This window comes from Anser brachyrhynchus, assembly GCF_964034855.1.
Source record: "Anser brachyrhynchus genome assembly, chromosome: 18".
Classification (NCBI taxonomy): Eukaryota; Metazoa; Chordata; class Aves; order Anseriformes; family Anatidae; genus Anser; species Anser brachyrhynchus.
Window position 1 is genome coordinate 1,602,870 of NC_137711.1, and position 26,114 is coordinate 1,628,983.

Below are 26,114 nucleotides of genomic sequence, written 5' to 3' on the forward strand. Positions count from 1 at the left end.
TGGTCCTGCAGAGACCTCGCAGGGGAGCAGCTCCCGTCCTGAGCAGCAGCGGGCTGGGGGCTGGAGCAGTCGCAAAGCTCAGGTTTAGCTTCCTGCAAACCATCTCCTGCCCCGTCCCCTTCTGTCCCTCGGCCGGTGCCCTCTGGGAGACAAAGGTTGAACCAGGAATGTCCTTCGGTCTGCTGGAGTTTTTTTGTTTTTTAGCATTGCAATAGGATATTGTTCCCTATCTCCAGCCTATGCTCATTTTTCTGCTCTTTAAGGCATATAAGAGTAACAATAACTGGGGTTAATTTGCTCTATACTGTAATTTATGAAGGCTCTGTGAGCGCTGCTCGCTATTTGGTAGTTTGGGTTTCTGGGGGATCCGGAGGGCTTTTGCTTTTGGGTTGCTCTTTGTGAGCAGGCCTTCCCCTGGGCATTACGCGTGGCTTCCCGCGGTGCTGCGAAGCTCGTTTCGCGCTTGGAAACGAAGCTGGAAACGGCAGGAGCTGAGCGAGCTCCCGAGGTGTCCCTGGGTTGGCGCTGCGCTCGTGTGGCGCTGCGGGGCTGCTCCGGGGAGCAGCGAGGAGAGGTCCAGGTCCCGCTCGGAGGGAGCCGTGATCCCGGTCCCGCCTCGTAAGCTGCGGTGAATGGGATTTAAAACAGCGGTCGGTTTCATTTCACCCGGTTCCTTCAGCTTGATGAGCTCACCGGGGCTTGTGCGGCGGGTGATAAGGGAGAGGTCTGACGGATGCAGTAAGCCATCCCGCTTTCAAGCTAATCCTTTGAACTTTAAAGCTGCCGTGGCTTTTTCCTCCGAGGATGAGGGCTGGGGGCTCTGCACGGCCACACAACCCACGGCAGAGCTGCGGCTTCTTTCCCTGGGGGAAACTGACCCTGGAGAGCAGGAGAGCACGGGAGGGATGCTGCTCGGTGCCGGGGCAGAAGTCAAGCAGGAGAAGCAGCAGGAGGCCCTGTAGTGCCCCTCAGCACAGTTAGGGCCTTGGGCTTTGCTGCTGGAGGTGTTGAAGGGTTTTTTTTGGGGGGGGGAGGTCAGCTGTGGGAGAATGAGCAGAGGGTAACGAGCGGAGATGAAAACGTGTTCGTGCAATGAGCGCCGCAAACCGAGAGGTTTGTGCTGATCCTTCCGTTAGCGCAGGATTAGTCTCTGATCCCTGAGAAATGCCTTATCAGGTTAAAGCGTCTTGAATTGTAAAGCCGAGGGGGTCCAAGAGAGGCAAAATCCCCTCGTTCAGCTGAAATAGGAGCATTTTCCTGACGGGGGCTGGGATGGGTCACAATTTTGTTCCTGCTTTCTGCGACCCCACGAAGCGGTGCTGAGCTCGCGCCGCAGCCTGGGGCCTGTTCCCCGCGGTCCTGCAGCCCCTGCGTGTCCCCGTCTGATGGGTGCAAGAGGGGCGACGACAGCTTCGGGCCCTGGAAGCCTCTGCAAATCCCTCTGCGGCACGGAGAGGTCCCCTGTGGGCTCCGCGCGCCTGCCTCCACCCTGGGACACCCCATGCCGTGGGGCCTCTGCCTCGCCCCGCGGGGAGCAGTGGCCCATCACGTCCCTCAGTCGTTGGGGATCGTCTGGGATCTGTTTCCTTTGGGAACTCTGCCTCGGCGGTCGGACAGGTAATATTTAAAGCCTGACGATGCCCCGAACCAGGGCTCGGGTCTGAATCCCCGGCAGGTAACGAGGAGGCTCTCCCCCAGCCCCATCAGCGCCCCGATGTCCCCCCGGCCGCTCGCACGACCACCACGTGCCGGTCGGCGCAGAAGCATCACCTCCCTTTTAGTGCCTTTACCGCCCCGAGGCAGCCGCTCGGGCTGCTTATGAGTTGGGTACGTGCAGGACGCCCGAGAGAGGGGCTGCAGCCGGGGGGGGGCCGAGCTTGCTGCGAGCTCCGAGCGTGGGGCAGGCTGGCAGCGAGCCTCCCGGCGGCTTCCCCGTTAGGTTTGTGAGCGGGCTCGCTGCTCCGCAAGGCTCCGGCTTTGACGTCTCTGGCGGGGTACAGTTAATTTCGTCACCGTAGCCTGGCTGGCGCGGTGTCTGGGGCTCGTGGCGGCCTGGGGTCACCATCCCCTTGCTGATGCCTGGGTGTTTTTGTGCTGCCCCAGCTCTCGCCCCTCTCCTGGGAAGCAGGAGCCGGGCGAGCCCAGGACCCGACGCTGCTCTGTCACCTTTCCCGACCGTGCTGCAGCTCCCACCGTCGCCGCTTCTCCCTTTCCGAATAGGCGGCTCCCCACGCACCATCTGTTGATTTTTCATTGCCCATAATTTGTTTCCGTATGTATGTAATTTGTACTTCCATTAATTGTGCTGCTGAGCCGCGTATTCCGTGAGGTTCGCCGTACAGCAGGGAAAATCGCTGTAGTTTTTTCCGCTCCGTCTCGTTATTTACACAAATTGGCGCTCTCGTCCTTTGAATTTCGCTCTCTGGGCAAGTCTCACTTCAAAAGAAACGTTGTGGAGGAGCGGTGCCAGACTCCTTTGTGCAGCGCTTCATTGTGTCCTCACCGCAGCCATTAAATGTCTTGAAAAGGCTCTTCCCCTATCCCCTCCCTTAATGCTTGCGCGCTGTGTGAACGCCGAGCGTGCAAAGCCATCGCCAGCTGCAGGTGCAAAGCTCCTGGCACTCGCAGCCTGCCCGTGGCTCTGGGGCTGCTCGTGCATCCTCCAGGAGGGCGCTGTCGGGGAACACGAGCGCTTTGCACTGGCACTTTGCATCTGTGCTTTGCACGAGCGCTTTGCACAAGCACTTTGCACAAGCACACGATCTCCCCTGGCACCACCGCGTGCCTGGGCTGCTCTGACTGTTTTACTGGCGGAGTTACCGTCCAGCCACGGTGTTTTAGGGACGCTCAGGGGTCAGGGACCCGCGCGCAGGGTTGGTTCTTGGGGCCGCGTTCCCTGTCTCCGTCCTGAGCCTTGGCACGGAGCTCGGATCAGGGCTCTGGGGGCTCGTGGCGTGCTCCGACTTCTACGCCTGGAGCAGAGGATGCAAATGCTGATAACGAGAGTTGGCGCTGCCTTTCGTGGGGTGTTTCCAAGGCAACTGGAAATTCAGAAGACCACAAACGTTACGCGGGCCTGCTCCTCTGAGACCTCATCCCCGAGCGCACAGGCACACGCCGTGGGACTTTTCAGCCTATCTGAACGTGCCTCTGAGCAGCCCCCGCTGCCCCCTGCGTGGCTGTCGGAGCGGGCAATCGCCTCCTTGAAGGCTGGCAAACCCTCCCCAGCATCCAGCCACGCAAGCAGGTTTGCTTTTGTTCCTGGAATTGTTCCCCCCCCCGCCCCGCCTGACTTGGAGGGGAGCGATGCCAGAAAAGCTGCAGAAACAAAGCGTGAATTGCCAACAAAGGCAAAAGTGGCAGCGGTTTTGACGCCTCCTTCAAATGAGGTGGAAGGTACCTGGAAGGTACGAGGGAGCTGTTCCAGCAGCAGGAGGGCCAGAAAAAGTTTGAGAGGGTGAGGAGAAAGGGCAGGGAGGGAGCGGGGAGGACGTGGAGGACTTGCCCTGCACTGTGACCTGCTTCCACCTCTGGCTCTTTTCTCTCGGGCTGGCCATGATGTCTTGCAGAGTTTGGGTTTCCTCCTGCTTTTGGGACTGTTTGTAAAGGCGTCGTGCCCAAATTGTGGCACAGGACACAGAAATCTCTTGCTGGGAGCCTGGTCCCAGCCGAGCGTGGCCCCCAGGGTTGTAAGGAGAAGTTTTTTCTCTCCTGCAAAGCTCCCCCACGGCACCGCGTTGTGCGTGGTTCTGCGGAGGGCTTTGCCCAGCCTCAATCTCTACGTGGGTGTTTTGCACCGCTACACCCCTTATCAAAATACCATTTTAGCTGCTGGGGTTGGGGTCTTTTCCCGTCCCATGTAAGTACAAAGGTCTCTCCTGTGTGTTAGCTCCCCAGGAGACCGCTGCGCTGCGTCGGGTTCGCAGTGGGAGCGCGTGCAGGTCCCATGGCAGTGGCAGCGTTGGGCTGGCGCTTTCCCAACAGGCAGCAAACCTGTGTGCCCGGAGCTTCCCATCGCGGTGCTGCCCTGCCCACGGTTCTGTGGCACCCCTCGCTGCGGTGTGTGAGCTGCAATGGGAACAGAAATAGGATCTGCAAAGAACTTGGGTTAAAATGAGAGGGGTGGTGGGCTGCCCCAGGGCTCTGCTCCCCTGGCGGCGCTGCTTTGAGCTCCGTTCGAGGGCAGGAGGAGGCACGGCCTCGGGGCTGCTGCAGGATCTGACCGCGGTGTTTTTCTCCTTCCCGTTTCAGAGGGTCTGGCCGTGGGAGTTGGATTCGGGGCTGTTGGAAAATCAGCGTCTGCCACCTTCCAAAGCGCCAGGTAAGGCACAACGCTGCTCCTGCTCCGTGTGTCGGGGGTTTTGCGCGTCTTCGTCTCCGGGAGGTTGTCCCCTGTCCAACGCTGCTGCCGGTGCATCGACTGAAGTGCGCGTGTGGGCAGAGGGCGCAGGAAGGGTTCCCATTGCAGCTGAATTTTTGTAGCTGCTGTGCTTGTCTCAGATGGGGAAAAGCCCTTCCGTCAGTGATGCCTGGCTTGTGAAACGGTTTTGTTTCTGCATCGCTGGGCAGATAAACGGTGCCAGGGAAAGGGATGGAAAGGGGGCAGCTTGTGTCAGCTCCGTTCCGTCTGGTTCTGGGGGCTGAACCGGCACAAGGGCGCAGTGAAATGTTTGCCGGGCAAGTGCCGTAGGGCCAGCAGCGAGAGTTTAAAGGCGGTAGCGAGCAAGAACGAGCGGTGGTGGTGCAGGTAAGGGAGAAATGAGGACGCCTGGTGAGAAGCGGAGCCGCAGGAGCTGCTTGGCTCTGGAACCGCTGCTGGCACCCCGTGGCTCGGACGCAGCACCCTCCTGCGGGTGCCTCTCCGTGAGTTTGGGGGTGCTGAGGGGCTGCTGCGTTCGCCTGCCGTGGCTGGGGGCTGCTGTCTGCACCCGCAGCAGGGACCTGGGCTGGTGCTGGGGGCTGCAGGAGCTGGGCTCGTGCCCGGGACCGGTCACGGGGACACAGAAACGCCCGGGACGGGACCGTGGTGTTTCAGAGCGTCGCTTCTCTTGCTGAGCTCGGTTCATTGGGAGGAGTGAGGTGGGGGCAGCGTGCGTCACCCTGTGCCACCCCGGGGGGCTGCCCGCGGCTGCTGGCCTCGCCGTGCAGGGGCAGGGAGGTGCGCGCAGTGCTCAGCGCTCTCTCACCGAATGCTTTTGTTTTTCTCTTTGAATTTGATATCTGAGGCTTGTTCCACGCTTGCCCTTTGTTTCCTAGACCTGCATTATAATATATTCAGCGGGGGGGGGGATGCGGTGCGTTCAGCCTGTGCAATACCCCTCCCAGCCCCTCTGGCAGGTGGATGGAAGCACAGTTGCGTGCCAGCGTCAGCCGCCTCGGTGCTGCCAGGTGGGATCCGAGGGGTCCCAGGGCTGCGTGGGGAGCCTCACACCCCCCCCCGTGCTGCCACCATCCCCTGCCGCGTTCACATTGACCAAGCAAAGAGGCAGAGCCTGGAAGGGACACGAGCAAAGAGAGCCTGTGGGTGATGCCCGTGGCACCTCCGCTGCGCATGGGGGGACCCCACCGAGGGCAGGGGCTGGCGCTTTGATTGCAGCAGGTCGCATCCAGACCTGCGCTGAGCAAGGCACGGTACGCCAGCCCCAGCGACCGCGTTTCTTCTAACCTCTTTGCAATAAAAGGCTGCTCAGAAAGTCTGCGGAGACTCCAGGGATGCTCGAACAAAAGGACGCTTTTTATCAGCTGCTCGGTGAAAGCTCAGAAGGCAGAAGCAGCTGGCTCTTTCTCTGTATTTACAACGGCATTAATCATGTCAGATGAAAGGTGGGGTCTGTACCAGGAAAATACCAGCGCGAATTTTGTCAGCTGCGAAAGGAGACAAAATAACTTGGTTGCCATCAATCTGTCTGTCATTGTCAGCTGCGGGCGGAACAAAAGCCGCTCCGTGTGGCTTCTCCTCCGGGAAGCCACTTGCGAATATCCAGGAATAAAGATTTCTCTTGTCGCGGGCTCTTGGAGGAGGGAGCAGTGTGGGGTCCCGGTGGTGCCTGGGACAAAAGGGGACAAAGCCCCAGGGTCCTTGGGGCCACGAGAGATGTGCCGGGGGCGTAAGCGCCCCAAAACTGCAGGAGAGCAGAGCAGCTCTGGGCTGCGTCGCCTGGCACAGCCCAGCTTTGCCCCTCTCTGCCCAGCACTCGAGTTGTTCCAGGACTTCAGTGCGAGCACCAAGCGCGTGGGGTCGCGGCTTGGAAACCTGGTGAGATGGCCCAGCCGCGTTACACGGGCTTAAAAACCAGCTCAGACCCGACGCGATTCCACCTCTAATGTGAGAAACAGAGGGAAATCTGACACGTTTGAAGAGGAAATTGCCCCAGGTCAGCCCCGGCGCTTCGGGGCCGTGACAGCTACGATCTCCCTCGTGTCCATTACTTTAAAAATAGCGTCGTACCGAGATGGATGCGTGACTCAGTTTCCCTCCTCCCTTCTGCCGTCGTTTCTTCCCCCCGGCTGTGACAGTAACTGCGTTACTGCCGCGCTGAGCCGCGGCTGATGTGAGCTGCCTTTCAGGAGGGTTTGTTAGTTCAAACCTTGGATCGTGCGAGAGCGTTTTTGAAGGCTCTGACGCGTTCGGAGCCCGCCAGGACGCAAGCGCCTGGGGACGCGGTGGCGGGTGGATGTTCCCAGGGCCCGCCGCGGCTTCCCGTGCCACCAGAGGACTTTCCCTGCTGGATGGAGAGATGCTGGCTGGCTTCGGGAAGCGCTGCCGGCACCGCGTGGATGCTGACTGATCGCATTTCCCCCAGCGGGGCGAAACCTCGTGGGGAGCCTGGGCTCCCTCCAGCTCGCCATAGGGCTCGGGGGACGCACGTCCCTGCGGCCTCCTGAAGGGCTGTTTCCAGAGCTGTAAGCTTTGCGTTTAAGAAGCGTGTTTGCAGAGAGGGAATTACGAAAAAGGGGAGAGCGCCAGGTGTTCTGCAAAGCACAGCGGGAAGGACGCCAGGCTTTAGGTGCTGGGCTGCTCCGCCGGGCTCTTGGGCATCTCGAGCAAGATCTGCGCGGGAGCAGCGGCGTGCGCGGAGCTGCTGCGGCTGGTACAGCAGGGTCCCTGCCTCGGCCGCCCGCCTCATCCCACACCAGGCTCCCGCAGGATCCTGCCCGGTCCCTGCAGGATCTGGCCCCCGGGGCTCCCGCGCGCCCCGCAGCTCCTCAGGGGGCTCGGGAGCATCCCGGTGCCGCGGCTCCGCGCTGCTCTGCTGCCCCCGGGCGTGCGCAGCCCGTTCCTGCTCCGCTTGTTGGGCTCGGCTGCTTGCAGGGGGGCTGCAGAACAAGGGGCGTGCGGGAAGCCCGGACATCTCCGCAGCAGAGCCCCCTTTTTTTGCATCAGCGTGCGAGAATCTGCGCTCCTTTGGTCGGGCGGAGGTTGCCTGTCCCCGCTGCGTCCCCACGGGCGGCGCGCCGAGGGCTTTTATCAGAGCGTGTTGCGCTGCTGTTAGGGTGTAAGGTGCCTGAAGTAACATCTGAGCGCTGCCGGCCTGCCAGGACCGGGCAGATTTTCAGTGATACCGGCGTGGGGATGTCAGAAGTGCAGGGTGAAGGAGCCTCCAGGTGCTGCGGGGCCAGGACCCGTTTTGGTCCTCAGCACGCGTCGGGTCGCTCCGTGTCCCGTCCCTCTGAGCCTTGCGGAGCAGCCCCAGGCGGTGCTGGCGGGGCTGCTCTGCCCCGTTCCCTGCGGTTGTAAGCACGCCGTGGACGGTCCCAGGGCTGGACACGGCCGCTCGGGACAAAGCAGGGTCCGTGCAGGAGGAGCCGTGCCCGGCGTGGGCGGCCGGGGAGCGCGGTGAGCCCTGGGCACGGGGACCCGACCCGTCCCCTCCAGATGCGCGCAGGGAGGAGCGAGCTGCTCCTGGCTGCCCTCCAGGCAGGAAGGTAAAGAGGAGGGCAGCCGGGGCTTAAAAAAGCTCTGTTACCCCCCCACACCCCTTTTCTCTTTGCATAAAGCAGGGAGGGGGAAAAAAAAAAAACAACTGACCAAATCTCCCCACCTCATGTGGCTGATTTAAAAGGAACTGGATGGGGCTGGAGCCGCTGAGGGCAAAACGGGCCAAATCCATGCGTCTCTGCGGGCACACTGCGGGACACGGGGCTGTGCCGGCCGGCAGCGCCGTGCCAGGGTCATGGTCACGGTCAGGGGGCCGGGGCTGCTCCCCGGGGCTGGCCGCACTCTGGGCGTCTCCATCCACTGGCACCGTGGTGCAGGGTGCAGCCCGGGTGGTCCCCCCCACTCCAAGCTCGTGGCATTTAGAGGACAAAACCACCTGCTTTAGCGGCCGTCGTTTATTTCTTTAAGCCGATGGATGCTGGGGGGGATCCTCAGCCCAGTCCCGTGGGGGTTTGCAGGCAGAAATGGCTGGAGCTGGCAGGGAGGGGAGCTCAGGAAGACGTGTGCCCACTCTGCTGTCACAGCCTCCACCGTGTCCCTTCACCATCCCGCTCCCAGTCCCCCAGCAGCAGAGGAAGGGCATAGCCCTGGTTTTTTTTGTTTTTTCTCCCCAAATCCCACTGATGTGCACAGAATCCGTGCCCTGGATAGAAATGCGAGCAAGGACAGGGAGGTGGCGTCCTTGGGAACCTCTCCTCTCCTTTCCTCGGAGGCTCTTCCTTGGGGAATCGGCACCAGGAGCTGGTTTTCCTCCGTCCCATCCCCGGTGGAGATAATCCCTCGGGATGCCGCGCGCTCCGACGGGCGGTGTCGCTGCTCCCACCTCGAACGCAGGTGCCGGGGGCTCCCCCTCCCCGGCTGCGCTCAGCGCCTCCCGTTCTGCGTGGGTGCCGTGTAGCTTCTGGGCGTTTCATCTTGCAGCCCCAGTGCTATTTGATTGTTGTCGGTGTGTAGAATTTTAAAAATACGCTGAGAGGTTGTTATTAAGGCTGGAAAACCTCGGAAATGCTGGAAGCAGGGACGGCGGCGAGCTTTTTGCTGGGATCTTTGTAGGCACACGTTGCGCGCTGTGCTCCTTGCCTGGGTGCCTTCTCTCCCTGCTCTTGACATCCATCTCTTGGCCCTCTGCAGTTTGCCCCGTGTAGGACAGAGGATGTGTGAGCACCTTGGAGCCCTGGACCCAGCACCCCTGCGCGCAGCAGGATGGCGCTGAGTGCCCAGCACCGCGGCTGCTTCCCATTTCCACGGGCTGCATGCAGTGCAGGAGCCCCAGCGCCCCGGTGCCCTGCAGCCCTTAAACTCGGTAAGAAAGCGGCCTTTGTCGTGGCCAGGGGCTAAGTCCGGTCACAAGGGACGGTTCGTGCCAGAAAATATTCTTTTTTTTTTTTTTTAAAAAAAAAAGGGGGAGAGAAGTTGAACCACAGCAGCGTTTTTCAGAAGCCCCCGTTCCTGCTGGGTGCCACGTGGGCAGAGCGAGGAGGTCTCGGGTTTGCCCCGCGGGCTGGGGGCTCGCCCCGTGGGACCCCAGGGAAGAGCCGTGCCCGAGCCGTCCCCGTCCGTGCGGGGCTGCTGCTCCTCTCCTGCCTGACACTAGGTGGTAACAGCCGAGCTCCTGCCAGCCTGTGCGTACGTAAAGGACTAAAAACCTGAAAAATAGTTTGCAATATTTTGTTACGTCGTGTGTGGTGCGGACACCAGGTCCCAGCAGGGCACTGGGGATGCAAATATGTTAAAGGTTAAAAATTGGGTAGGCAGCTTTGGGGCAAAACTGCCCTAGGATGAGACCGGGTACCTCCAGGAACCAGGGAGATGCTTTCTCCCGCGGGTTTGCATCGCTCGGCTGAAACTCAGCCCCCATTTCTCGGGCTTGGGCACTGGAGCAGGGATCGGGGTGTCCCTCCTCGTGTCCCCTGGGCATTGCCGGGGCTGGGACCTGCCTGGGGACAGAGGCACCCGTGGCTGCGTCACCCAGGGAGCGCATCCTGCTCAAGTGCCTCGGGAAGGTCCCGATCCCTCCTTCGGCAGCACCGGGGCGGGCAAAATCCCACGGGGTTTGTTCTGTTGCTCGCTCCTCTGCAAGCTGCAGGTGTTGCTTTGCCAAGGAGCCGAGCCTCTCTAACCTCAGATGCTGTCCCCACCGTAAGGAAAGGGAGAAGTGCCTGGTTTTGCTGGTGAAGCACGCCGTGCCACCGAGCTGCCCCGTGTCTGCTCCGCGAGAGCTCCCGTGCAGCTGCAGGACACCCGTGTGCGTGTGCAGGCGATGCAGACAGCTGTAGTTTTTCCCCGATGACGATGGGGATGTTTCCTCCCCTGCAGCACAATGGCTCCCATTCATCAGCGTCGTGCTGGGAACGCTGGCCGGGTTTCGATCTCTTGTGCCCGCAGATTGTTTCCTGTCCAGCTCTGGTAAAACAGACAGAAAGGAGGCTTCGGGTTGACGGGCAGACTTTGACTGCGGCTTGGAAAATATTATTTCATGGGACAGCCTGTGCCTCCCACGCTGTGTCTCTCAGGCTGGGGAAAAAAAAAAAAAAAAAGGAAAAGAGAAAAAGCTGAGGCTTGATTAATGTACGGAGATTGAAACCAGGCAAAAAATTTAATACTGTGTTTTCTTTGAATGAATGGAAATCATTGTGGGCTGAGGCAGCAGAAGACACGCTGGGTGTTTCTCTGCCGTTCGCACACGCACGATCTCCGTCTCCTGCTCATGAATAGATCCGCGGTGGAGCTCGTAAAGCTCGGGTGGGATCGAAATGTGGGGTCGACTCCTCGCTGCTGGCCTCTTTATCAGATGGAGGATGTGCACGGGAACACCTAATGGGAAAAAAAAAACCACCTCTGGTAGCGCGAGGTGGGGCTGGATGGGGAATTCCGCGGCCCCCGAGCTCCAAGACAAACGCTCATTCTCCAGCCAGGCTGCTCCTTCCCCAAGCGCCACGTTGGGGCCTCTGGTTACAAAACAAAACTGTTGCGAGATGCTTATTAAGCACCTTTTAATTAACCTGTCCCGAAGGTACGTGTGTGTTATTAAGCGGTGGTTACCTACCCGGGTCGGTGTCCCGAGGGAGCTGGTCTTTTCCGACTGGTGAATGTTTTCCCCTTTGCCAAAAGGGAAGACGGAGACGCAACGGGGTGAGCTTTCACCGCTGCTGGCGCTCCGGGGAAGAGGAACGTCTGGAAGGTGCCGGTGACCCACAAAGCGTTTGCTGCAGCCCGTCAGTCTAAACAGGGCGCCCGTTCCTGCGTCCCTCGAGCGAGCACGGGTGCCTTGTGGCTCCTCGGCTGCAATTCTCATCGCCGCTAATTAACCGCGAGGGCTCAGGAGCTGCGGCCCCGCGCCGTGAGTGGCAGCGGGAAGGTGCTCGACGTGCTGATGGTGAGGATGTCCCGGCCTCTGCGAAGGTGCAGAGAGGCTTTGGGAGCACAAATGCATGGTTTTTGCAGCAAAGCAGATCTCAGCTTAATTAAACGAGGTTGCACGGGTGTCCGGAAAGGGCGCTCCCCTTGCTCGCGGGGTTGTGCCGGGACAGACGCCCCACGCTCACCTGCCCAAGCAGCGGAGCAGACAAAGAAATGCCCTCCTGCAAAATCCTCGCGCCTCTCTGCCCTTCAGAAAACAGCGTTTTATTGTAAACAGATATTAAACCGCTTCTTGGTCATGAGAAAAAGGAGGCGGGTGGCTGGAAAGCGAGCTCTGGCTGGAAAGCAAGACGAGGCAGGCTTGAATCGCGTTCCCCACGGGTGATCTGTTTACAAATATGTGCGAAACGTGTCAGGCAGTGTCTCGCCCTTCGCTTGCTCCTCTCGATGCCTTTCACAGGAGCTTTTGTCATGTCGGATTGAGTTTCCAAAGTTGGTTGGAGCCTGAGCAGGCACTGCAGGACTGCGTCGAGGCGCTCGGTTTGCAGCGCAGCGAGGTCTCGTGGTGATAAGCAGAAGCCAGACGGACCGTGGTGTTTTGGCTTAACCCCGTATCCAAAAAAAAAATTGTTCCTGGGAAGTGAAATCTGCATGAATAATTAAATCAGCGTGCTCACAGGCACCCCGACATGCTCAGCCTCTCTCAGAACAGCTCCTTGTTACGGTGCGTGGTTGGTCCTGCAGGGAGGAAACCTCCACGGGCGCTCAGGGCGCGAACCTGCAGAGGGAAACCTCTGTGGCCTGCGGTGTTCTCACTGAGCTGCCTTCAGAGCCACCAGATGTTTTCTACGCCGGGAAAACGTTTGTTCTCTGCAGTGCCTGGATGGTCAGGAGTCCTGCGGGTGGACCTGGGCAGTGCTGGTCCAGGGCTGGTGCCTGCCTGGGGTAAGTGGGGAGCTGCAGCTTGGGCTGCTGGAGCTGCTCCCCGCACCGCTCCTTCTGCTTTCCAGCCTGTTGCAGTGCCAGGCAGTTAAAGCTGGGGTCTTACTGCACTTTGCTGCTCAGTCTCTGGTGCGGAGAGGTGCAGGGATGGAGCAGAGACCTTGTTTTCCCGTCCTTGGATCGGGAGCAAAGCGCAAACATTTTCCTGGTCCTTAAAATCCTGGTAGCTGGGTTTGCTCACGGCAGCTGCATTGCTGGAGCCTGCGTTGAGTGAACGTAGATTTGTGGAGGAGACTTCCCCAGCACAAACCAGGTCTCTGGACCCAGCGAGGCCCGGGATCCTCTTCATTTTCACCGTGCTGAATCCTGTCTCAGCCCGGGTGCTCCTGCTCCTGGGGGTGGGTTTTCGGTGCATGGCCCAGCCCCCAGGCAGCCGGCTGCGAGCGCTGTGCGAAGTCGCATCGGAGGAAGGGGCCAAATCTTCCCATTTATTGAAGGATGCTCGCAGGGCCGGGTGCCTTCTGCAGCCGGTATTTGTGGCTCCAGGCTTAGCGGGGAAGTCTCCAAACCGCGGCTGGGAACTGGGCTGCTGGCTGCGAGCCCCTCGCCTGCTGTTAGCGTTTACACCGCCGCCTGGATAAACAGCCTCCCCTCCTCTTCTCCCTCACTTCTTCCTCCTTCTCCTTTACTTAAGTGTCTAGACCGAGGAGGGTTTTTGCCTGATTTGTAATGCTCAGCGGAGACGGCTGGCTCTGTGGAAAGTCTGTGCAACGGCTGCCTGCCTCCCTTCCCGTGGTGGGCCCTGCGTGAGCGGATCCTGAGGGACGACACGGAGCTTTGTGTCCTTTGCTATCATCCGTGCTATCGCTGGAGACCCGGGGGCCCCCTTTGTATCCGCCCGCTTGCCTGGCACCTTCCTCCCTTCCTCCTCTTCCCCGCAGCCTCCCGATGCTTTTTGGCCCTGCCCTGTTCATACGCCGCCACTTTGAGTCATCTCCTCTTGCATGAGCTCTGCCTGGAGGGCTCGTTTGATGCCTGGACTCACCCCCCAAAAATTCGCCCCGGAGAGGAGTCAGGGACTCCCGACAGAGCGAATCCCCAGCGCCGCCGGGGAGCCTCGCAGCCCGCTCCTCGCCCTGCTCCGCTGCGCCTCCTGGCCCCGCTTTGGGACCGAGGGGGTGCCCCTTGGAGGATGCTCGGCTTTGGGGCCGTGCCAGGAGCTGCTGCCCGCTCCCAGGGGGGCCCTGGGTGGGTGTCGGGGCCCTGCTCCTGCCCCCACCCCGGGCTGAGGCCTGGAAACCTGGTGCTCGCCTGCCCCCTTCCCGCGAAGGTCTCTGCCCGGCTTTGATCTGCAAAGCGCGCTGGTTCAGTTCCTGTTCGCGTTAAAATAAACGAAAGAGGGCAAAGAAAAGAGCAGAGGAAGAAAAAGCCATTATCCCTGTTTATCTTATCAAGATAATGCCAAACAAGGCTCACTTTGAGCGAGAGGCTCGCTCTTTGCCGCCGCAGTGGCCCGTTCCTCTCTTTAGCAGCACGGTTTAAAAATAAACCCTCAGAGGAGGGGAAGCGACTTGAATGAAGACATTGTTACTGTACAAGATGCGATAATGGGGCCTTTTATGGCTACATCTGTTAGTAAATTGTTTAGTTCCAGGTTTTGGGGCTGCATAAAGGAGCCGCGCTGGGGCTTTTCCACTCTCTCCCCCGGCGCCTTTTAGTGGTGACGTTGCAGGAGAGGGGAGAGGAGAAAACGTTTTCCTCCTTCTAATTTTGCTCGTAGCTTCTGGTGCTGATCCTCGTCAGCATGCAAGTGCAGACACACGGCGCTCATCCATCCCCCGGTGCTCATCCATCCCCCGGCGCTCATCCATCCCCCGGCGCTCATCCATCCCCCAGCGCTCATCCATCCCCCGGCGCTCATCCATCCCCCGGCGCTCATCCATCCCCCGGCCATCACCCGTTCCCCCCACGGCCCCGCCGGGGCAGCCTGTGGCTGAGGAGCCCCCTGCAGCGGGTGGCAGCACCCTTGGGGTCCCGTTGCCTCCAGCCCAGCTCATCCGTCCGTCTGTCCGTCCGTCAGCTCTTTGCCTGTTCCCAGCCACAGCCAGGGACCGAGCTCTGTCCCGGCGTCGCTTCAGATGTCCAGGAGGCGACGAGTGAGATACAAACACACCTACGTGCCTGCCTCCGCTCAGCTGGGCTTTGGCATCTCTCAGGTTCTCCTCGCCCCCAAAAGAGGAGAATTAGGTCTTTATTCACCCAATTTGTCCGCCCTCCCTCGCCGTGCTCGAGGCTCTTGTTCCCTGTAAGCGATCGGGGCCGTGCGTGTCGCCGGCTGCCCAGCTTGTTGTGCACGGGAACTGGAGGACAGAGCAAAGAAAAAAATTAAATAATTCCCCCAAACTCCTCTGCCACCCCAGCTTGCTCTCTGCGCTGACATTTCCATGCCGTGTAACATTGTCTGTGTGAAATGTGCTGATGGTTTAAGGAATCGTACAAAAGGGAGAGGGTTGGCGGGTTTGTATGAAGCTGTAAACGTTAACTGGCAGGTATTATTGGGGATTTTTATAGGTGGGCCGTAATCCCAGCTCTGCTTTTAGACCACCCAGCTTCTGCGTGTTCAATTTTTAAAAATATTTTAATAGCCTTTATAAGGTTCTGTATCTCCCTCCAGCTCTAGCCGTACCCGCGATCAGTGCAGCCACATCATTAAATTCACTCTATTTATGTGTGTACTTATATGAATATTTAAAAAAAATTAAATTTGGGTGGGCATCTCTGCAGCTCTAAGCTGAGTGAAACAGAGTTAACAAGGTCTTGTGTTAGGGTCTTCTTAGGGTATTTAAAAATAGCCCCAAACTAAACATTTCGAAGGGGAGGAAGGGGCCCTGGCTCGCGTTGCAGTGCAGCTGAGGGTCAGCTGCAAGCAGAATTCCCGTCCTTAGGGTGCTGTTTAGCTGGATCGGTGCATGTGGGTGCTGGGTGCTGGCTGGTAGGGTTGCAGCAGGGATACGGGGACGGGGAAGAGCAACGGGGATTTCTGCCCCAAGGTGATGGTATTTCAACATTTGGGCCAAACGGCTCCGTGAGGCTGCTAACGGGGCGCAGCTGGGGCAGCGGCGGGGCCCTAACCCAGGTGGGGACGAGCTTGAACTGAGCCACGATGCCCAGAGCCCCGTCCCTGCTCTGCTCTGCCCCAGGCTGTCCTCACCACCGGTCCCCCAGAGCACCCCCTGCTTGCAGGCACCGTCCCTGCCCCGAGCAAGGCTGCAGGATGGTGCTCCTGTGGGTGCTGCGTCCTCTGGTGCTTTGCAGCCCTTCCCGAACAGACGCACGGACGCACCTGGGTGTTGGCAGGGGTGATGAGCTGGGTGCCACACGATGAGCTGGGTGCCACGCGGTGCTGGTGTCAAGGTGCGCAGCTTTAGGGGGCCGGGGCAGCTGCGGTGCCCCGAGGTGGCTGCTGCCCTCGGCAGCCCTGCCTGCCCCGAGCCTCCCCCCACTCTTCCTGGGGCTGAATTTCCTTTTTTTTTTACGCTTTTCCTTCCATCTTGAAGGGAGATTTTGGAAAAGAACATATTTGAGAACAGATTGTTCACTTTGAAGTCAGCATTTGGTGATCTCACGCATTTCTTTCTTTGCTCTGCGCACCCTGCATGTGAAAGGGCAACCGTAAAAGGTTCCAAATTTTGCTTTTCCCAAAGCACATTGGAGCAGGGAGCTGAGTTTGGGTTATTTCAGGTATTTCCCTGTCTGAACGTGTAACACATCGTGACGTGCACATGGGAGCACCTCTGGGTGAAAGGAGCTAACACTGCGCCCGGCAGCGCAGCGGTGGCGTTGGGCACGGGAAGTTACGCTTCGAGCTGCTTACAAATATCTTTTAACTTTTTACCTAGGCAGACCTTGACTGTGCAAACGGAGATTTGTCGGTGGTGCAGGCTGCTCTGGATCCTGCATTTCGTTACGCACCATCAGGCTGAGCAGAATTAGTGCAGTCGCTGCCGGGAGCGAGCCCGGCTCCGTCTCCTGCTCGCTTTGCCAGCACCGGCCCCGCACGGCCGCAGCCAGGCGAGGTTTGGTGCTGTGGGCCGGATCCTGAGCGAGCAGGTGGGGTTTACAGGGGCTCTGAGGGGAGCGGGGTGCAGGTCGAGCCTCCCTGAGCCTTCCCTGCCGGGGTCAAAACACAGCGAAAGAGAGAGGAGAGCAGGAAGGCGCGGAGCCGTGAGACGTGGCTTTGTGCTCCGCGGATAGGGGGAGACGTGAACTTTTACCCCGTGCGTGAGGCTGACTCATAAATCAAACAGGGACATAAATAACCGGGCAGATAAGGGCACAGATTCTCAACCCCCGGGGGGAATAAACGGCCCCGACACACCGGGCCCCCCCCCCCGGTGCGATCGGGCTGTCGATGCGAGCCGACCGTAACAAAGCAGTTGCCGTCGGCCAGCCTTGCACGACGGCCGCTTCTTTGCTTGTCTCCTGCTCCGCTGTTGAGGGTTGGAAGCTGCTCTCCGCAGCAGCCGCTTGCCGTGGGACGTGTCCGGTGCTGGGACAGGAGGGTGCCCACTGCCACCACCTTTTGGCTGAGCGACGGCCCCCGTTTGCTCAGCGCCTCCCGGGGGATGCTCCTGCGTTCCCAGCCGGCTGCCTCCGAGGGCTTCCCCGTCTTCCTCGGCCAGTTTATCCGGAGAGGTGACGGCTCGGAGGTTGGCCGGGGGCAGGAGGATGCGGCGAGGTTCTGGGGGTGCTGAGCTTCGTGTCTGCGGTCGGGTCGGCTGAAGCGGGTTCAAGGAGGAAGGGAAGCAGCGCCGTGCGGGGACCGGGACGCAGAGCAAACCCGAACAATAGCGGGCTGGGGAAAAAAAAAAAAAAAAAAACCCTATGTGTTTTAGCTAAGTCTGTAACCTAAAGATAATACCCGCGTTGAAAGCGTGGCGCTGGGTAAACACTGGAGGAAAACAACGCGTGGCCACGCCGCTCCAAGCACTGCCTTGGGCGAGCAGCGAGGTTGTTTGGGGAGTGTTTGGGCGGCCCTGGCTCGGCGAGCCCGCGGTGCGGTGTTATTTTTGACAAAAAGCTTTGGGCTGGCTCTGAACTCTTCGCCACGGCCTCCAACAGCCCGTGTCTGCCAGATACGGCCGTGCAAGGGGTATGGGGGTCCCCGAGCCTGCTGTGAGCCGGCGTTTTGCAGGAGGGGATGTTGGTGGCATCCATGTCCCCCCCCTGCAGCCCTGCTCCTTCGCCTGCCTCCCCCCTTTTGCCTGACACCGGCGGGGATTTGCCTCGTGGAAGCTGAGCAATTTCTTGCTCTTCAGCTAAAGTTCACGTCCTGGTTGCCGCGCTCGGAGGCGAGAGAGCGGGTTTTATACGGCTTTGAACTTCGCTTGCGTGCCTTTGGGATAAATTAAGGGTAAAATTTCCTAAAATTGTAAATGTTTACTGCGTGCGGATCCAGAGCCGTGTGTATCGAAGGCTGGCCGGGGGCCAGGCGAGCAGATGGGATGCAGACCATGCGGCGCGCAGCCCCGGCCGGAGGGTTTGGAAGAGGCGGCGGAGGGGCGAGAAGTGGCACAGGGCGGGGGGGACACGGCCCAGCAGGGCCGGGGCTGTGCCCGTCGCTGCCCTGGGTGCACGCACGGGCTGGTGAAGGCCCTTCCCTGGCCCTCCGGGGAGGGAAATCAGCTCACGCACGCGTTTGTGCAGAGGCGGCTGCGAGCAGCCCCGCTCCGGGCTGGTGGTGCCCCGGGAGCCCCGTGGGTGTCGGAGCAGAGCACGGCGCCAGCAGAGACCCAAAACGAGCTTTTCTGCCTCCAACAGCAAGCCGGCAGAGTGGCTTGCACAAAACCTCTGTAACCTGCCAAAATCTGTCAAAATCGGGCCTGTTTTCTTGTGCTTTTGTGCTCTCGGTTTGAGATGTTCATCCGTGCGCCCGTCCTGCCCTTCCCTGCCTCGAGCTCTGCGCCTCTTGCACTGCTTTGTGCCCCAAATTATTCCCTGCCACTTCTCCCTTCCCTTTGCTTCCTTTCAGCTTCGCTGCCCGTCCTTGGTGCCCTTCGGGAGGCTCCTCGCAGAGGCTGGCTGAGAGCTCTGCTGATGACTTCCAACCTAACAACAGGGCACCTATTTTTTTGGGGGGGCTTTCACTCCCGTGTATAATTTCCCACCTGCCCGTATCTCTGCACAACAGGCGAACCACTCGGCGGCTGCCGGCCCCGCCGTCTCCTTGCTGGCCAGGAGGACGGCTCAGGGCTCCTGGGCTCCCGACGTTGTCGGATGGGCTCGCCCGCCGCATCCCAACCGGGGATGGACGGGTTGAGCGCCGCATCCCTGCCTCGCGTGAGAGGCGCCAGTAAAGCCGAGGCAGAGCTTGCGTGCCGAGGCAGCTGTGTTTAACAGGTAGGGCAGGTATGGGGAAACGCTCAGGGCCCCGCGCACACCGCAGGGCTCCTTCCCACCTGCGAGCCCTGATCAAACACCTCGACACGGGCAGCCCGAGTGGGAAGCCGTGATGTAATCTCGGGAACCCAAAACAATCGGCCCTTTCATGGCAGGACGATAACAATCAAAACAGTATGTAAGGGCCTGCCATGCAAGAATACACATGCACATTATACACTGGAGGGAATTGAAAGCCGGAGTGAAAAGGGGCTTGTTAAGAATATGTAGCCTGCTTTCATAATCAGTTTGTAAAAGAATAGGCCCTTGAAAACAAGGGTTTAGGCTTATAGAAGGCTTTCTGTGCCTTGACCTTGCAAATATGCAGAGATGCCAACTTTTTTTTTTTTTTTGAAAGTGAACTCGGAGCCTCCCAGCGTGGTGCCGCGGCGCTTGGCAGCGAGCGGGGGTACGTCCCCGGGGGGCGCGGGTGCTCCCCTCCTGCCACGAGGAGCTGGGCCTCGGCGGCGCTCGGCCGGGTGCCCGAGATTTTACCTTTTCTTCCTTAAAATGACGGCACTGGGCTCTGCCAGCAGCTGCAGAGGTGTGAGGTGTGCGTGGGACCGGCGGTGGCGCGCCTGCTCCCGGGTGGAGGGGGTCGGGGGCACGGCGCTGGGCTCGCCCCGTTTCACAGGTGGGGAACCTGGGGCAGAGCTGCTGGGAAAGGGAGCGTTTGCGGTGTGTGTTGGCTCCTGGGTCCTTGCCCCTTTGAAGGACACCTGAGGCCCTTGTTCCCTAAGTGGCAGAGACACCCAAGTGACTTCCCTGCATTGGCCGGGGCGCTGGTGGCTGAAGGAGCACGCGCACCCCCAGGGTCCGGTGTGGTTTCCTCTCTCTTCAGGTCAATGCACTTTGTACGTTGAAGGTTATCCTCCCGTCTGCAAGATGTCTTTTAGCTGGACATGGGCGGCCCATCGGACAGGACAGGGTCAGCTTCACGCACCCCAGTACTGGTTGTTCCCCCCCTTCCTCGCCTGTAGGGACCCTGACGTCTCTAAACGTTTCATGCCTGTCCCCTGGGCTGAAGCATCTCGTCTCCGTGCCACCTCCTCTGCGTCCCGCTGCCCGTGGGCACCCAGGGGCACGGCCCCCGGCCCGCCTGCTGCAGGCTGTCTTTGTGCATCTGTTTTACAATGTGTTTCTTTGCAGCAGGGGGAAGCCTTCCAAGAATCCCCACCTATTTCCGTAATAAGGACGCCTTTGTTTTCCTCGCGCACAATGCAGCTTTATGCGACTCGCTTGCTTTCTTCCCAACCGCGTAGCCGGCAGCTCGACACGGGAGCTGCCGAGGTGTGAGGTGTGTGCGGATCGGCGGCCGAGGGCCAGAGGAATGTCTCCTGGGATGGTTTTTGTTCGCGGCTGGGGCATCAGAGCTCGGTCTCTTTGCCTGAGCACCCGGACATCTCCGCGCCGCCGCGCTGGGCAAACAGAGGTGGCCCCGGAGCGGCGAGCGGAGGTGCCCTTGGTGCAGCGAACCGAGGCAAAGCAAATAGGAAGGTTTGTGTGTTCCTGGCCCCCGTGTTGTCACGGAGCCCTTCTCATCCTGATGGGATTAGCGTCTCTGGGAAAGGCTCGGGAGGCCCTAAAATCCGAGTGTTCAGGCAGAGCTGCGGCGGTAGGAAGTGCTGGAGGAACGAGGGGCTGCAGCGCGTGGGGAGCGTGGGTTGGGTGAGCCTTCAGAGGGACTAGATGCCTTCAGGTGACGTGGGGACAGTGTCACCCTGAAGCTGAGCCCAGAAGGTCCTCTCTCCCCCGTGGGTGTCCCAAGGCAAGGTGCTGGGGCTCCGGTGGCCTTTGCCTCCTGCGGTGCCGCACGCTTGAGCTGTGTCTGCGCCCGACGGCTGGCACCCACGTGGCACGATGCCTGCGCCCGTGTTCCTTGGGTTTTTGCACCCGTGTTCCTCGGGAAAACCCATGTTCCTTGGGAAAACGGGTTAAAACCTCGCCTGGAGCAGGGGACACGTGGCTGCTTCCCACCGAGGGGTGGTGGAATTGGGTGGCCTGGCCCTGGCGTGTCCCTGCTGGGGTTGGAGCACCCGTGGTGCGTGACCATCGCTCCCCGTGGGTGCAGCACCTCTCTCCCCGAGCCTTCCTCCCTGCCAGCAGCTCTACCTCCCCTGGGCAGGAGAGCCCGTGCCCCCCGAGCCCGCTCCCCCAGGACACCCCAGATACCCTGGGCATCGGCGCTGCCGTGGGCTGGGGCTGGCCCCTGCTTTCAGGGAGCCCCGATGGGTTCGCCAGGGGTGTGCGTGGGACAGAGGGGAGGAGGAGGGCAGGGGCAAGCCCACCCGTCTGGGTTTCTCCTGCTGGGTCTCTCCCTGGGTTAAATTCCCTCCCTCGTGCCCCTCGGGGCCGCCTCTCTGCCCGGGCAGCCCCGCGGCAAGGGGTCAGCGAGGGGGGAGCTCGCCGCCGCTTCCCGTACAGACCCCTCCGTTCACACTTCCCTCTCCCACCCCATTAATTTGTTGTGGTTGGGGCTAGTAATAGCTGCTTTGTGTGAAGGCGAGGGAGGGAGGAAAAAAAAAAAAAAAAACCACCAGCACACAGACAGCGGCTCCAGTGTTTTCTAAAAGGGATGTTTTTCCCCCCTCCGTTCTCTCTCTCTTTGCCTTGAATAATGTTTTTGATTGTAATAGCCTGTCCTGGTTAGGGAAACCCACAGCCTCTCCCCCCTTCCCCTCCCCTCTTCTGTAAACCGTGGTAGAAGTTTAAACAACCCGGAGAGCCTTTTCTCACCAGTCTTATTTTACTAATAGGAAACAAGTGTTTGAGGCAGCAAAGGGAGCTCTCAGCCGCTGGCCAAGGAATCGCCGACTTCGCACAGCGCCGCTGGGGCTGGGTAGGGGCTGGGGGCTCCTTGAGGCTGCCAGCCCGAGCCCCCCGGGGTGGTCGAGTTCGGTGTCCCCAGGGACCAGGGACAAATCCACGGCACGCCACGCGCCCCAGCCATGGAAAAGGTTTTCCTTAGCTCCTCGCTAGCTCAGCCCGGGGGAGACGTTGCTGTAAAGGATGAGCCCGGATGGTTTTGGTGCTTGCCACGCTTTCGTTCCTTGAACGACGAAGGGAAAGCCCATACCTCGATTTCTTTTATTTTCGCCACAAATCAGACACTTGCACTGAGCTGGAAGGGACCCTGCGGGGTGGCACAGGGTGCTCTGGAGCTGGAGGCTACCGGCAAACGGCTGAACACAGGGGCTGAGAACTGCAGGGAGACGGAGAGCGAGGAGAAACCTCACCCAGCTCTCTGCCCTCGAACATCCAAACCTCTCCTGGCTGCCCTTGAGTTTTCAACTCTAAAAGACCCGTGTTTTCTGCCTCTGGGGACGTGGGGCTCTAATTGGAGCGGTTCAAGTTTACCGTGCCTTCCTGTGTAACCCCCTTTATCGGGCTTTTTATCTTTTGTGCCTTGAGAAATGGTCCTGGCAGCAGCCTGGATCACTTTACGGACGGACAGGCCTCTCCCCTCTCCCTCTCCCAGCTGTGTTTGGGTCTGGCTGCCGTTGGGGTGCCTCTCTGCTGGCCCCAAGCCCTCCAGCATCGCTGGGAGAGCACACCTTATTTCAGCGGTCCGCCCTCTTGAGCTGCTCCGTAGCCAGGGTCAGGCCCCGTGCGTTGCTGTGTTCGCGTTAAATATTCGCACGAGTAGCCCCAGGGCCAGCTGTGCTTCCATTAAAAAGGCACGTCTTTAACAGCATCGCTCTTTTTCCAGTCCCCAGCCCGTCGTTTCCACCCGACGTAGCCGCGGGTACCTACGCGTGCTCTTTTTTTTTTTTTTTTGGCAGGAACCTGGCGATTGGGATCGGCATCCAGAACTTCCCGGAAGGCCTTGCTGTCAGCCTGCCTTTACGCGGCGCGGGATTTTCGACGTGGAAGGCGTTCTGGTAAGCAGAGCTGCTCCCAGCCTGCAGGAACCAGCACCCTCACCAGCAGCTCCCCTGAGCGGGTGCTTGGGGGTGCCCTCGGGATGGGCTCGTGTCGGCCGAGAGCTGCTACCCATGGTCTTTGTGGGGCAGATGCTCGACGTGGAGAGTTTTTACCGGGGCTGATGTTGTGCTCCAGACCTGCCAGCAGCCTGGGAGAAGAGCAGTGGGTGCTGCCCGGAGCCCCCGAGCTCAGCCCCGAGCCCCCAGCTTGCCCCCAGCTCGCCCCAGCCCCCGTGGTTTGCTCCAGCCCAGCTCAGCCGGCTGATCAGTGCCTGCGGTTAGCTCCCAGATCCTGCCCCCGAAAAGTCTTTTTTCTTTTTTGGTTTTGTTTTGGTTTGGTTTTTCTCTCGCTTCGCTCTGGGCCGCATTTCAAACCCACTTTGTTTTCCTCCTTTTCCCCGAGGTGAAAAAGCCGAGGGCATGAACTCTGCAGGCGCAGGGCCGCGTTCCTGCCCGTGCACGTGTGCTCGGCCGGGTGATGGATGGGAGGGCAGGGGGGGCTTGCAGCCTGCTCCCTCCGAGCTTTGTTTTCTTTTCCTCCCACCCACCTCCATTTCGGTCAGCGCAGCCAGTGCTGGGACTTGCACCAGGGCTGCTGCTGGAAGGGAGCTCCCATGGTCTTGGGGAGCTTTGTTCATTAAAACAGCCCCAGAAGGAAAGAAAACGAGGGGGGAGAGCGGCGAGGCTGTGGCCGGGTGTCCTCTGAGCTGTGCTGGTTGCAAATATTTCCTTTGCTGACCCATCCGTGCCCGCGACCTGGATCCCTAAACCCCACAGAGATGTTTTGGGGGGAAGGAACCGGATCGTGTCTTAATTCCCGTCCCGGAAAAATCAGCTTCGTCACCTGTCGAGAGTGACCCAGGTGGCTTGTTCTGTGCGGTGCAGCGGCACTGCTCTGCACCTTGGCCTGGTGTCTGACCTCCTCCAGGACCCGGTGGCACCGGGGAGGACGCCGCGCCCCACTCCGCAGCCCCTCTGTGCCCGCGCGGGGGCTTCCCGGGGTGCCCGGCGCCTTTCAGGCTCGTTGCCTTGCAGGTACGGGCAGCTGAGCGGCATGGTGGAGCCCTTGGCTGGCGTCTTCGGTGCCTTCGCCGTGGTGGTGGCAGAGCCTCTCCTCCCCTACGCCCTGGGCTTTGCGGCCGGAGCAATGGTCTACGTGGTCATGGACGATATCATCCCCGAGGCACAGACCAGGTGAGCCCCCGGCCGGCACGGGGAAGTACCGAGGGCTCTGGAAGATCCCTTCCCTTCCCCAACGAGGGTCAGAGCTGTGCTTTACCCACCCTGCAAGCACCCCACAGCTCCCGGGAGCTCACGCCTTCGTTTTCTCCCTGCAGCGGCAACGGGAAGCTGGCTTCCTGGACCTCCGTGCTCGGCTTCGTGGTGATGATGTCCCTGGACGTCGGCCTCGGGTAGGGCAGCTCGCTGCTCCCCGCGGGAAGGCTTCTCACCAGCGGCCGTGGTGGCATGTGGGACTGGACGCGCGTTATCCTCTAGACTTCTTTTTGTACATGATGATGATGATTTTTTTTTTTTTGGGATCTGGTTTGGTGTTAATTCCCTATGATTCGGTCTACCTGCTCACCCCAAAATCACGTCGATGGTTTTCAAAGCACAAACGCGGGTGGTTCGGTGCGGGTCCTGCTTTCCTTTCGCCACCAGATTTTCTGTTTCCCCTAGAGGGCTGAGATGCATCGGCCGGGCTGCAGGTCCCGCTTTGCTTTTCCTTCAGTTCTGGGGTGGTTTCTCTGAGTCAGGTCAGTTTTGATCATCCTTGTTCTGCAGAAGGTCAGGAATTCACCGTTGCATGCTTAAGCTGCTCTGCAGTTACGTCCCAAGGCATCTGAATGAAGTAAACTCAATTTCCACCCTTGGTTCTGGAAGGCAGGTGGAAGAATTAGGGCTAGGATAACACGTGCAGCACCCTGTGGGACAGCAGGTCTGATATATCCCGCTGGTCCTGGGCAGTGTTTTAGGGCTTTAGTTGTTGTGACGGATGCAAATAGTCCAAGCAAATAAAAAATGAATTTTCTTGGTATCTCTGCAAGAGGAAAATACTGTTTTTTTCCTAAACTTATTTCCTAAGCAGGGCTTTGTTCCAGTGCATTGTGGCTTGTCCGATACCCAGAGGGTTTTCTGGGAAAAAAAAAAAAAAGGAAAAAAGGAGAGAAGAATGTTTGTGTTTTCTAGCATGCACTCCGTGAGGAGGCAAGGTGTGGTTCCCCGTTGTCGGTGCTGTGCTCCGTGGTTGTACCGCAGGACGCATCGCCACGCGGGCCCACGGCTGTGGGGCATTACTGACAACTGCTCCTTTCTGGCTGCTGCTTCAAATCGTCGGTAGCTCCCCAGTGATCTCCTGCAGGAGTCAGGCCGGGCTGCTCCCAGAGGTGGCCCTGGGGGCTCTTCAGCCCCCTCTGCCCAGCTCGGTGCTGCGTTAACCTCACCGAGGACCCGAGAGTGCCAGAAACTCTCCTCCTCCCGAGCGGCATCGGGGTGCGATAGCTCATCAGTGGGAGTTAATTACCCAGCCCGAAGAGCCAGAAACACGCACTGAAAGTGTCTGCCTCTTCGTCGTCTTCCTTTGGAGCATCTCCTGTCCCCTCCCCGTGCCATGCCACGGATGAACCCCTTTCACGCTCACGTAGAGAGCGAAATGCAGCAGTGGGGCGGTGTAAAGCACGCCTCGCCCTCCGCCAAGGCTGCTTCATTTTTCAGGAAAAAGGGGTTAATGAGATTCTTCAGCAGGATAACTGGATCGCTGGGCTGCTGCTTGCATCTCAGCCCCTCGGCGGCCGTACCTGTGGGCACAGGGGGTGCCGGCCAGCGCGGGTCCTGCTGGAAAGGCTGCACGAGGGCAGCCGGGGGAAGAGGCTCGAGTAAACTCGGTTAGAGCCATGCGTTTTTGTTCAGTTCGTTGTTTCGGTCGGATTTCATTTGTACTTCATTTGTATGTCACTCTGGATGATACAAAACTACTGTTTGCCAATGGATTTGACCTTTTAACTGTGATTGGTTTCAATAAATGGGAAATTCCGAGTTTGCACTGATTTATTTCAATGCAGTAAATCCGTACTTTGTCTTCTCCTCCCTCTGTTCTGCTGCTCTTCTTTTCATTTCTTCTTTGATGATTCTCGGCTTGTCAAAGGTCCTGCTTCTCAACCAGAAGGCAAGCATGGGGAAGGGAAATAAGAAGAAAAAGATGAAGAAAGGCACCTTTGCCGTGCCTCATCCAGGCACCCACGGGTGTGTTTCGCTGGGGTTTTGCAGCAGACCAGCCGGCTCAGCCCAGCCCCAGCTCCCGACCCCGGTTGGTGCTTTATGACTCAGAAAAAAACCCGACCGCAAAAAATCCCGTAAGAAAAAAAAAAAAAAGCAGTGTGTTGGGGCTCTTCCTGTTAAAAATAGCTGTGGCCGCCGGGTCCTCAGTGGAGGAGCAGCGGGCACGGGGACGGGAGCGCTTGCCCAAGGTCGGGCGCGGAGGCGGTTTGGGGACAATGGCCCTTTGTCCCCGG

The 26,114-nt window shown here is 59.6% G+C and overlaps 1 protein-coding gene across 6 annotated transcripts in view; it reads left to right on the forward strand.

Annotated features, from left to right (window-relative positions):
* The window catches only part of SLC39A11 (solute carrier family 39 member 11), an 87,217-nt gene extending 61,579 nt beyond the window's left edge, over positions 1-25,638 (forward strand). For all 6 annotated transcript variants that reach the window (XM_080561087.1, XM_080561085.1, XM_080561086.1 and 3 more), the window contains 4 exons: positions 4,252-4,321; positions 22,462-22,560; positions 23,638-23,796; positions 23,940-25,638. In XM_080561087.1, the coding sequence (XP_080417213.1) occupies positions 4,252-4,321; positions 22,462-22,560; positions 23,638-23,796; positions 23,940-24,018 (407 nt within the window). In that variant the 3' untranslated portion in view covers positions 24,019-25,638. The remainder of the gene's footprint in view (positions 1-4,251; positions 4,322-22,461; positions 22,561-23,637; positions 23,797-23,939) is intronic.
* The last annotated feature ends 476 nt before the right edge of the window (positions 25,639-26,114 follow it).